The sequence below is a fragment of the Gymnoscopelus braueri genome (assembly GCF_963280865.1).
Source record: "Gymnoscopelus braueri genome assembly, chromosome: 22".
Classification (NCBI taxonomy): Eukaryota; Metazoa; Chordata; class Actinopteri; order Myctophiformes; family Myctophidae; genus Gymnoscopelus; species Gymnoscopelus braueri.
In genome coordinates, this window is record NC_137624.1 from 197,501 (window position 1) to 210,000 (window position 12,500).

Genomic DNA, 12,500 nt, shown 5'->3' on the forward strand with positions numbered 1-12,500 from the left:
TGATTATTATTATAATGTTGTTGAAAGTTTTGAAATAATAATAATTAATGATTATAACAAATATAAAGCACAATGGGATATTTACTCGGGACCCATAAAAAATGGGTCTGTGACCCAAAATGTGTCTGGACCCACTGTTTTGGAAGCACTGTCTCAGTGGGTTGTGTTCCTGCCTGTGGCTGCTGCCTGTTCCTACATTACAGCATTACAGCCCACACATGAGGTCAGGGTTCAAATAAGAGCTCTATTTTCACACACACACACACGCACGCACGCACGCACACACACACACACACACACACACACACACACACACACACACACACACACACACACACACACACACACACACACACACACACACACACACACACACACACACACACACACACACACACACACACACACACACACACACACACACACACACACACACACACACACACACACACACACGTGAGGACTGGGAAAATGTAGTGGTGGAAAAAGTGTTCACATTTTGTACTTAAAGAGGTGGTGCCATGGTTTTGCACTTATTCTGTTTTTCATGTGTCTATGAGGTTGATAGAACTTCATTAAGCCCCCTGGTGGTGTTTTTATGGCGTTTTATGTCTTCTCTGACTATCTTAAGTTTCTACCTGGAGGCTGAAACCTTGAGGGTCAAACGTGCCAATAGAAAAACAGCCCTTTAGTGACATAGTAAAAACATACCCTCCCCCTCATTATCATAACACAACAGGTGTGGGCATGAGGAGGAGGAGAGACTAGGACAGGTGGATGGTGCTAAGGTGGTGGAGGAGGTGCTAAGGTGAGAACCAGGTATACTTAATGAACTGGAGGCATGTCCACTGTGGGGAACTGATTCAAGCCAAGACGCAAAAGTCAGGGTACAAACCCAATCAAAGGCGTTTATTTCAGAAAACAGCCAGGCTCAGAGAGCATTGTTTATATTTGGTAAATAATATTAATGTTGAACATAAATCCTTCCCGAGTCCGGGGCTTTACATCATAACATCTGTTGTCATTCATCATAACATCTGTTGTCATTCATCATAACATCCGTTGTCATTCCTCCTCGTAGGTTGCCTATGAAGATAACAGAAATAGTCCTTTTAGTTTTACATTTCACGCACATACAAGGTTTGTGAGGGAAACAGTGGATAGTATCGCTTACCGCCTGAAGCACCCGTCTGTTCACCAAGAGAGCCAGGCTGAGACTGAGACAGAGTGGCTATTTTGTATGTTTGGTGCCACACCTAGCCGATCACACAGGTGCGCTCAGATGGGGCTGATTCATGAGGGCGATTGGTAGGTAACGCCCCTCTATGACGCAGCCCAGGCTGCTGCTGTGTCTGTGGAGCCTCTCTCTGTCTCTGTCCCACTCTCTCTCCGAGGTGTGGTGCTTACCTAACAGGCGATCTCCCAGCGATACTCCACATATCCCCCCCCTAAGCCCACCGCTTGGTCCGGGGGCTTCCATCTCTGCCACCTCATACATGCGGGACAGGGCGTCTGCGTGGGGGATGTCCTTCCCGGGTCGGTGCTCTACTTTAAAGTGGTAGTCCTGCAGCTCTAGGAACCAGCGCGTCACTCTGGCGTTCCGGTCCTTGTTGGTAGCCATCCACTTCAGAGGTGCATGATCTGTGATGAGGGTAAAGGTACGGCCCCACAGATAGTAACGGAGGTGGTGTATGGCCCACTTCACCGCTAGACATTCTTTTTCTACAGTCGCATAGTTTTTCTCATGATCTAACAATTTCCTGCTCACGTAGGTAATTGGGTGTTCTTCACCCTCAAATACCTGTGCGAGGACGGCCCCCAACCCGGTGCCCGACGCGTCCGTGTGGAGGACGAAGGGCAGGCTGAAATCGGGGGCTTTTAATACTGGCTCCTCGCAGAGCGCGCCCTTCAACCTCTGGAACGCGGTCTCCGCCTCGGCCGTCCAGAGGACGTGGTTAGGCCGCTTCTGGCACGTCAGATCATACAGGGGGGCTGCAATAGTAGAATAATTTTTTACAAATTTCTGGTAATATGCCATGAGTCCTAGAAAAGATTTTACTTGCTTTTTTGTAACGGGCCGAGGCCACTCTCGGATCCTCTCCACTTTGCGCGTCTGGGGCCTCACACATCCTCGTCCAATTGTGTAGCCGAGATACGACATTTTTTTGCGTTCACCGTCAGTACGGCCCGTCTGAGCGCGTCCAAGATGGCGTGGAGGTGCTGCAGGTGGAGACTCTAACTGGGGCTGTGGATGACTATATCATCGAGATAGGCTGCTGCGTATTCACGGTGGGGCCGGAGCACCCGATCCATCAGCCGCTGGAAGGTGGCGGGCGCGCCATGCACTCCAAACGGCAGCACCGTATACTGGAACAGCCCGTCAGGCGTGGAGAAGGCCGTCTTCGCCTTGGCTCGGTCCGTCAGCGGCACCTGCCAGTAGCCTTTGGTCAGGTCCAGGGTGCTGACGAACCGAGCCGGGCCCAGGCGCTCGATGAGCTCGTCTACTCGCGGCATCGGGTACGCGTCGAAGGCGGAGATGTCGTTGAGCTTCCGAAAGTCGTTGCAGAAGCGCAGCGTCCCGTCTGGTTTGGGCACGATCACTATCGGGCTGGACCAGGGGCTGTAGGACTCCTCTATGACTCCCAACTCCAACATCTTTGCGACCTCCTCCTTTATGGCAACGCGTCTGGCTTCGGGGACCTGTACGGCCGCTGGCGCACCACTTTGCCCGGGTCCGTGCGTATGTCGTGACGGGTGAGCGTGGTACGCCCGGGGAGCTCGGAGAAGATGTCCCGGTTCCGCCCCAACAGGTCCTTGATCTCTTGCGTCTGGGCGGGGGCCAGGTCATCTCCGATGGGCACCGGGGGCAACGTCTGTGGGGAGCTAGTGGCCATCAGCACCGGCAGCGGTAGTGGAGGGGCTGAGTTCCATTTCTTCAGTATATTCACGTGGTATATCTGGTGACCTTTCCGTCTGCCGGGCTGGCTCACACGATAGTCCACGGGGCCCATCTTCTCCACGACTTCGTATGGCCCCTGCCACTTCGCTAGGAACTTGCACTCGCTGCTGGGCACCAGCACCAGGACCTTCTCCCCCACCTGGAACTCGCGGAGCGTGGCGCCGCGGTTGTAGGTGCGGGCCTGGTCTCGTTGCGCTTTTTCCATATGCTCTCGTACTAGGGGCCATATCGTCTTCGCCCGGGCCTGGAGGCGCTCGATATGCTCCACGACGCTGCGGTGGGGGGAAGGCTTCCTTGGCGATGTCTAGCAGCCCACGGGGTCTCCGGCCATACACCAATTCAAATGGCGAGAACCCCGTGGACGCTTGTGGCACTTCCCTGATAGCAAACAGCACATACGGAATCAACTGGTCCCAGTCTTTCCCGTCCACATCAGTTAGCTTTTTCAACATTTTTTTTAAAGTCTGGTTAAACCTCTCGACTAATCCATCTGTCTGGGGGTGATAGACTGAGGTCCGGATGCGTTTCACTTTCAACCACTTGTACAATTGTGACATAACCCGTGACATGAAACATGTGCCTTGATCGGTCAGTACTTCCTCTGCTATTCCCACCCGGCTAAACAGCATGAGTAACTCGTGGGCCACCGCCTTGGCCGAGGCCGCCCGCAGTGGAATGGCCTCGGGATATCTAGTTGCATAGTCCAGGATAACCAGTATGTAACGGTGGCCCCGGCTGGATTTTGGCAGAGGGCCCACAATGTCCATGGCCAGACGTGAGAACGGTACATTAATTATTGGCAGTGGTACCAGTGGATTATGGAAAGTCGGCCGTGGGGAGGTTTTCTGACACTCAGGGCAGCCCTTGCAAAAGTCTTCTACTGCCCGTTTGACACCGGGCCAGTAGAAGCGGGCTAAAATGCGCTCATATGTCTTCTGCACTCCAAGGTGTGCGCCTAACTGGTGCGTGTGGCCTAAGTACAACACCCGTGAAACATATGACTTCGGTACCAGCAATTGTTCAATCAGGTCCCCCCCCTTGTCTAACACCCCTCGATACAATAGGTCTTTTTTTACTAGAAAGAATGGGGGATTCAGTGCACTCACCCCTTCACATTTCTTTCCATTGATGGCGGCTACATTCTTGCGCGCCATGTCCAGATTCGGATCGCTCCATTGCGCCGTGGCGAACTCCCCAACCCGGGGTGGTTCGAGTGCTTCGGCGCCAGGGAACTCGGCGAAGGGGTCCGCGGCTTCAGTGGGGTCCTCGGCCCCCCGGTCCGACGTGGCCGGGTTTTCCTCCGCGTCGCGTCTCTGGTCTCTCTCTCCACTTTCGGCTGTCTTGTCTCTCTCGTCTCTCTCACTCCGTTCGTCTCTCTCACTCCTTTCGTCTCCCCCCGGGGAACTGTCACTCACGCCTCCCAGCGAGGTGGCACGGAACGCCGGGCAGGCATGCAGCGGTCCCGAGGGCGCCGAGCGCGGAGCGCGGCGGCGGCGGCGGCGGGGGGTCCCGCGTAGTAAGCCGGGGTCCCAGTAGCGCGCGAACAGGACGCAGTCCGCGCCTATCAGGAGCGGTACGGGCAGGTTCGGCACCACGCCGGCTGGCACCACAGCGTCTCCCCTCGGCGTCTGGATGTGGATCTTCGTCACGGGATAGTGGCGCACGTCGCCGTGAACGCAGGTTACGGGGACCGTGGTAGTGCTGAGCTTCCCCGCCAGGTCGGCCCGCACGAGCGTCACGGCGCTGCCGGAATCGAGCAAGGCGTGGGTGTCGGTGCGGCCAATTTTCACCGGCAGGCGCGTCTGGCGTCGCTGGCTGGTACCGGTGTGGAGGCAGGGCCGGGTGCCGCCCGAGCTGGCCGCGGTCCCCATGGAGACGTCTCTCTCTCTCTCTGGGCACGTCCAGGATATGTGGTCCGCCTGGCCACAGACGTAGCAGCGCCGTTGGTGTGGGCCCCGAGTGGGCCCTTCGGCGACGGCGGCTTCGGTCCGGGCGGTGGACTGGTTAGGGGGCGTCGACCTCCTTCGGTCACGGCCGGGCTTCTCTTCACCGGGGGTTTTGGCTGCTTCGGTACGGGTGGTCCTCATCATGTCCACGCTCACTTGGTGGTTCTCTAATAAGGCCACGAGCGCCTCCAGTGAGTTCGGGCTCACTTGCGAGGCGTATCTTCGGGCGTCAGGCGGCAAGGAACGGATACATCGGTCAATCACCAGTCGATCGATTACGGGGGGCTCTCCTCCGGTCGTCAGCCAGCCGTGCGTGGCGCGCAGGAGCGCCGCCACCTGGGGCCGTGGTGGTTGGGCCGAGTTGTAGGCCCAGCTGTGATAGCGCTGCGCACGGGCCGGGAGGCTGTAGCCCTGGGTGGCCAAGATGGCTTCCTTCAATTTTCGATAGTCCCGGGCATCGGCGAGGGACAGGTCGCGACAGACACGCTGGGCCTCGCCGGTGAGGAACGGGGCCAAGAGGGAGGCCCAGTCTGCTACCAGCCACTTCTCTCGGGTCGCGGTGCGCTCGAACACCTCCAGGTACGCCTCGATGTCATCTTCTGGGGACAATTTGGTGAGCACCTCCCGTGGTGCGCGAGTGCTGGCTACATCTCGGCTGATTCTATCAATTAACTTTTGTACCGCTGTCTGTAAGTCAGTTTGGCTTCTTAGTAAGGCCGTTAAGGCGTTGGCCTGTTCCATCGTTGTGCGTATTGGCGTGGATCAGTTTTACCCGTATTCTCCACCATATGTGGGGAACTGATTCAAGCCAAGACGCAAAAGTCAGGGTACAAACCCAATCAAGGGCGTTTATTTCAGAAAACAGCCAGGCTCAGAGAGCATTGTTTATATTTGGTAAATAATATTAATGTTGAACATAAATCCTTCCCGAGTCGGGGCTTTACATCATAACATCTGTTGTCATTCATCATAACATCTGTTGTCATTCATCATAACATCCGTTGTCATTCCTCCTGGTAGGTTGCCTATGAAGATAACAGAAATAGTCCTTTTAGTTTTACATTTCACGCACATACAAGGTTTGTGAGGGAAACAGTGGATAGTATCGCTTACCGCCTGAAGCACCCGTCTGTTCACCAAGAGAGCCAGGCTGAGACTGAGACAGAGTGGCTATTTTGTATGTTTGGTGCCACACCTAGCCGATCACACAGGTGCGCTCAGATGGGGCTGATTCATGAGGGCGATTGGTAGGTAACGCCCCTCTATGACGCAGCCCAGGCTGCTGCTGTGTCTGTGGAGCCTCTCTCTGTCTCTGTCCCACTCTCTCTCCGAGGTGTGGTGCTTACCTAACAGGCGATCTCCCAACGATACTCCACACCACATAAAAACAATTTTAACCATTTCTGTACACTTTTTTGAAAAAGATCTTCCTCCTGGTATAACCATAATACCTGATGATTATGTTTTAGGGGGGGGGGGAATCACTGAAAATAACGGCACCCCGTCTTTAAGTAAAAATATCAACACCACAATGTAGAAATACTCTGTTACAAGTAAAAGTACCAGTATTAAAAAAAAAATTACTTGAGTAAAAGTACAAAAGTATTTGCATCAAAATATACTAAAAGTAAAAGTACTCATTATGCACAATGTCCCATTTCACAAGTTATCACATGTATAAAATCCTTCGAAAATAGCCGATCTACAAGCTCACAACGCGTTGTAAGCTTGTTGTAAATAGCCAAAGTATATATAGGTCTGAAGTGGTTAAAGGTAGGGTAAGTGATTTGCTTTGGTTAAAATAAGTGTTAATTAGCTCTATATTCTGATAGTATTCATTGCTATAGAGTGTTTGTTAGGAGTCTCCTTGTCTCTCCACCTCTTTATTAAACAGAAAAGGCATTTTCGTTTCAGTTTCAGTTTAATTTCCAATTTTATCCAACCAGGACAGAGAACTCAATCAGGAACTAGAACACTATACAAATTAAGCTTAAAAATTGGTACTTTCTCCTGATTGGCTGAGATTTTGACACCTACCGAAAAATGTATCTTCTGTTTATTAAAGAGCTGGAGAGACAGGGAGACATCTGTTACTGAAAAAACACTCTATAGCAATGATTACTATCAGAATATAGTATTTTAACCTTTTAACAAAATACTTTTTGTTTTAACCAAAAAATATCACTTACCCTACCTTTAATGTATTTTTTTTTATACAATAATCGAAATCTACAAAGTAACTAAACTAAGATTTCCTCTAAGATGTAGTGGAGTAGAAGTAAAAGTATTGAAAATGAGAAATACTCCAGTAAAGTAAAAATACCTCAAAATTGTACTTAAAGGTAGGGTAAGTGATATTTTTTGGTTAAAACAAAAAGTATTTTGTTAAAAGGTTAAAATACTATATTCTGATAGTAATCATTGCTATAGAGTGTTTTTTCAGTAACAGATGTCTCCCTGTCTCTCCAGCTCTTTAATAAACAGAAAATACATTTTTCGGTAGGTGTCAAAATCTCAGCCAATCAGGAGAAAGTACCCACCACTTAATTTGTATAGTGTTCCAGTTCCAATTTTGTCTGCTCATTTCTTTGTGTCATCACTTCCAATTTCACTTGTTTAATCTGTATCCTGATTGAGTTCTCTGTCCTGGTTGGATAAAATTGGAAATGAAACTGAAACTGAAACGAAAATGCATTTTCTGTTTAATAAAGAGGTGGAGAGACAAGGAGACTCCTAATACTGAACAAACACTCTATAGCAATGAGTACTATCAGAATATAGAGCTATTTAACAATTATTTTAACCAACGCAAATCACTTACCCTACCTTTAAGTACAGTACTTGAGTACATGTACTTAGTTACTTTCCACCACTGGGAAAATGGTCCTCACAATGTTTATTTCTCACATTCTATGCACTTGTGCGGACATTTGGCCCTCACATGCATGTCAATACAAGTAGGCAAGTCGGCCTACACGCACGCACGCACGCACCCACCCACCCACCCACGCACCCACGCACGCACGCACGCACACACGCACATCCTCTCGTGTTCTGTTGTTCTTTGACTTTTATGGACGGTAATTTCTGTCTCCCTCCCACTAAGATACATATTTATAGTTCAGTATGGATCTTTTGGCTTTGGATAATAACTAATATTGTTATTAAGAATGTATGCGTTTGATTTTTTACCAGTGTAACCACACGGACCCTAGCATCCGTATTCTGGGAATGTGGTAATCATAATAGGCGAACATTAGGCCAACAATTGCTGACATACAACTTCACAATGCGTTGAAATGCAACACGTGAGCTTGTATGTCAGCAATTTTCTCTGAAGACATATCTGGTGTAGAGGATGAGGGGTATATGCAGCATCACTCACTATGCGTCGCCAGTGGTGTAAAGTGACTAAGTACATTTAATTAAGTACTGTGCTTAAGTACAATGTTGAGGTATTTGTACTTAACTTGAGTATTTCCAATTTCCAGTACTTTTACTTCTACTCCACTACATCTCAGAGGCAAATATTGTACTTTTACTCCACTACAATTATTTGGAAACTGTAGTTACTAATTACTTTTCAGATATAAATTATTACATTATAAAACATACATAACCACTTCAGCCCTATTTTATACATAGGCTATTTGAAAATAGCCGATCTACAAGCTCACAACGTGTCGCATCGCGACGCGTTGTGAGCTTGTAGATCGGATATTTTCAAATATTTCAGTATTGCTATATTGCAGTATTGATACTTTTACTTAAGTAAAGATTTTGAGTACTTTTTCCACCATTGCGCGTCGCACTACGTGTGCTTGTAGATCGGCTATTTTCAAATACCCTCAGTATAAAATATCACTTAAATGGTTAATATATCGTTGCTGTCGAGCAGAAACCTCTTATCTCCATATTCTTACCTTTTAAGCTTTTTCCTAAATTAATGCCCAACTTGATCATACTACAGCATCTCACAAAAGTATCAAAAATAGCAGGTTGGTGAAAGGGCCTCTCTGTGTGGAGTTTGCATGTACTCCCCGTGTTCCCTAGGGTAGGTACCCTCACAAAAACATGCCTGATGGAGGGGGAAAGGAACTGGTTGGAATAACGTGTTCCTTCCACGCGCTACGTCCTACCGGGGAAACTCCCCCCTGTCAGCTGATAAGAAGGTTTGTTAGCTCTCATGCATTGAAGGAGGCATGAGCTCGGCTCTGGGCTCTCCCTAGGCTGGCAGAGGGAGTGTAGCGCCCAGGATTACTTAGACAATTGGCACTGGGTGAAAAAAATGGGGTTGCAAAATCGTGGGATAAAAAAGCGACACATTTTGAGCTTGTTGATCTGCTATTTTTGCTATTTTGGATTTTGAATCCTGAAAAGTAACAGTTTTTGAAATCTTTCCACCCGACAGAGACGATCTGCAAATCTGCAAAGTAACTAGTAACTAAAGCTGTCAAATATAATTTATGTAGTGGAGTAAATACAATATTTGCCTCTGAGATGTAGTGGACTGTATACTGTATATAGTTTAAAAAAAAAGAAGGAAATAATCAAGTACAGTAAAAAGTAAATTCAAATAAAATAAAAACAAATGAAGGAATAGTGAACATAGCCAATCTAGAAGCTCACGATGCATCACATTGTGTTGTGAGCTTAGATTGTCTATTACTTAACTTGACTTTTTGGGGTCCTAGATGCAGAATTTCTCTTTTGGGGGTCCTGCTGAAATTTTTGATACAGGTGTGACTGCACTCCTGTTATAATGGACAAGCACACACGCGCGCACACACGCGCGCACACACACCTTGTTGTAATGGATGCACACAATACAGGAGAAGTTCAATTGTGTGTTGCTGAAGTGGATTGTTTCAGCTGTTTTGTAGTGAAGACAAAGCCCTCAATTTGTTTGTCTGTTTTTTTGTTGTTGCTAAGAACAACCTCGCTGTGTGTGTGTGTGTGTGTGCGTGTGTGTGTGTGCGTGTGTGTGTGTGTGTGTGTGTGTGTGTGTGTGTGTGTGTGTGTGTGTGTGTGTGTGTGTGTGTGTGTGTGTGTGTGTGTGTGTGTGTGTGTGTGTGTGTGTGTGTGTGTGTGTGTGTGTGTGTGTGCCTGTGTGTGTGTGTCTTTCCTCAGAGAGCAGCCTATCTTCAGTACGAGGGCCCACGTGTTCCAGATTGACCCCAGCACCAAGAAGAACTGGCTGCCCAGCAGTAAGCACGCCGTTACGGTGTCCTACTTCTACGACAGTACACGCAACGTCTACAGGATCATCAGCCTGGACGGGACCAAGGTGTGTGTTTGTACCCGATAACATGGTGGGAAAAGTGCTCCCATTTTTTACTTAAAGTTGTACAATGCAGAATCACAAATAACGATTTTTAGCAACCTCTGCTGGTCACTACCGTCACTGCATACAATTTCCGTAGTCCTCGATTACCCAGAATTCCATTCGTTTTCACCGGAAGCCGGAAGCGTTTCAAAAAGCGATCTTTTAATTGTTTTATACTATCTACGGATCGTTTCTCTTAGCCAGTGGAGCATTAGTTACCATGAGCTGTGCTTTCTCTTTCTGTTCTTTTTCGATCTTCCAATCCTACATTCTCTTAAAATCAGCGTGAGGTTCCTTTTTGTTATTAGCGCGGTATTTCCTGGCCAAACAGGAAACCGTTGCGGTAGTTCCTGGCCGACGTCATGACGTCGGCCAGGACGTCGGCCACGACGTCATGACGTTGGCCAGGAACGTCATTTTCCCGGGAAAGTCCCCCCCGTCCACGTTCAATAGAAAATATATAAATAAAAGGCTTCCGGGGGTGAAATTCATGGAGTGGGTGTTGTGAAACTTTTGCCACTCACAAAAGATATACAATTTAACTTTAGTTTTGTTGAAAACGTTACCTAGTATGCCTTTAAGTAAAACGTATCTGTAGTTGTAGATCTGCTATTTTCAAATATTTTAGTACTTTTACTTTTGGTACTTTAAGAACATTTTGATGCCAATACCTCTGTACTTTTACTCAAGTCAATTCTGAATTCTGGACTTTTACTTGTAACAGAGTATTTTTTATATTGCAGTATTGGTACTTTTACTTAAGTAAAGAATTTGAGTACTTTTTCCACCACTGCACTGGAGAAAGATCACAACAACAAAAAATCAAATGCATGCACCTCGACCGTTGCTTTTCAGGATATGGAAAATAAAAAGGATCCTGTGTTCCAATGGATCCAATCATAGTTATAGCTATAGCTATTTTTTATCCTTTTGTGTGACACTGTAGTATGACGAAGTAGGGCATTAAAGGACAACTTCACCCATTTTCAACCTATCTTCATATAATAGATCCTCACTAATGCTCCTGATAAAATTCTGTAATTTCTTTCTACTCAGTCTGTGTCTCATAGGAGAGCTGTGAACACTTCAGAAACCCGTCTACCAGTGACATCATCATTAGGAAGGTTTTTTTTCTTCTCCAATATTACATATTTTTTTCTTTAGATTTTTATTAACACAAGAACAATGGCTTCCATTATAGCATGCTAACTTTCCAGGGATAGAAAGCCTGTAGTTTCTATTAGCTTGGATTCCCCATCGATGATGTCACTAGTAGACAGGTTTCTGAACTGTCCACAGCCCTCCTTTGAGACACAGACTGAGTAGACAGAAATGGTGCCATATAATCATAAGCACTAGTGAGGACCAATTATATGAAGACAGGTTGAAAATGGGTGAAGTCGACGACGATCAAGAAAAAGAAAAAAGTAAATATCGAGATACAAGGTTTTTGCCCGACAGCAATGCATATAAATGACTTGAAATACCAAACAATGTTCAGTATGGTAAATGGTGCATTTATATAGCGCTTTTATCCTAAGCGCTTTACATAGATTGTGCATTACATTCCCATTCACACACACATTCATACACCGATGGCAGAGGAAACCATGCAAGGCACCAACCTGCTCATCGGGAGCAATTAGGGGTTCAGCGTCTTGCTCGAGGACACTTCGACACTAACTCTGGGGGAGCCCCCCAGCCCGGGATCGAACTGGGAACCTTACGCTTTCCAGTTCACTCTACCCGGCCACTCTACCCCTGAGCCACTGCCGCCCCTACAGATACCTACAGTATCAGTATATAGTAGCAGGTTTTGTGCTGCTGAACAGGTGCTGGGGGGGGGGGGGGGGGTAAAGAAGGTTTGAGAATAACTGGACTGCACCAAGAACAGCATCTTCCACCGGCTTCGAATACTATCAATACATTGAATGCGAGATTATCACGTTTTATCAGACCATTGAATGGGCGAGTAGGCGACGAGTAGGCGATATACTGACCTTCCCGCGATTTATCAGACCATTCATTGGGCGTAATCAGGAGCTACTGACCTACTCAGAGGTGGAGCAGTCCCCACAACATGATTTACGATTCTGTGCCTATCGGTACATAACTCCAACGGCGCTGAGTAGGCTCAAGCGAATGTCACAACGTTTTTATTATTCCAACTTTTTGTGTTTTTTTTCTTAAATGAACACCCTACTTGATCATAGGGGACAGCCGGGACCAACGGCGCGGAGGGACGGTTGCAAGTCGGACCTTTTTTCAT

The 12,500-nt window shown here is 47.6% G+C and overlaps 1 protein-coding gene across 1 annotated transcript in view; it reads left to right on the forward strand.

Annotated features, from left to right (window-relative positions):
• The window catches only part of homer1 (homer scaffold protein 1), a 40,848-nt gene that overhangs the window by 13,428 nt on the left and 14,920 nt on the right, over positions 1–12,500 (forward strand). The window contains exon 2 of the mRNA XM_080420456.1: positions 10,036–10,192. Coding sequence (XP_080276582.1) covers positions 10,036–10,192 — 157 coding nt within the window. The remainder of the gene's footprint in view (positions 1–10,035; positions 10,193–12,500) is intronic.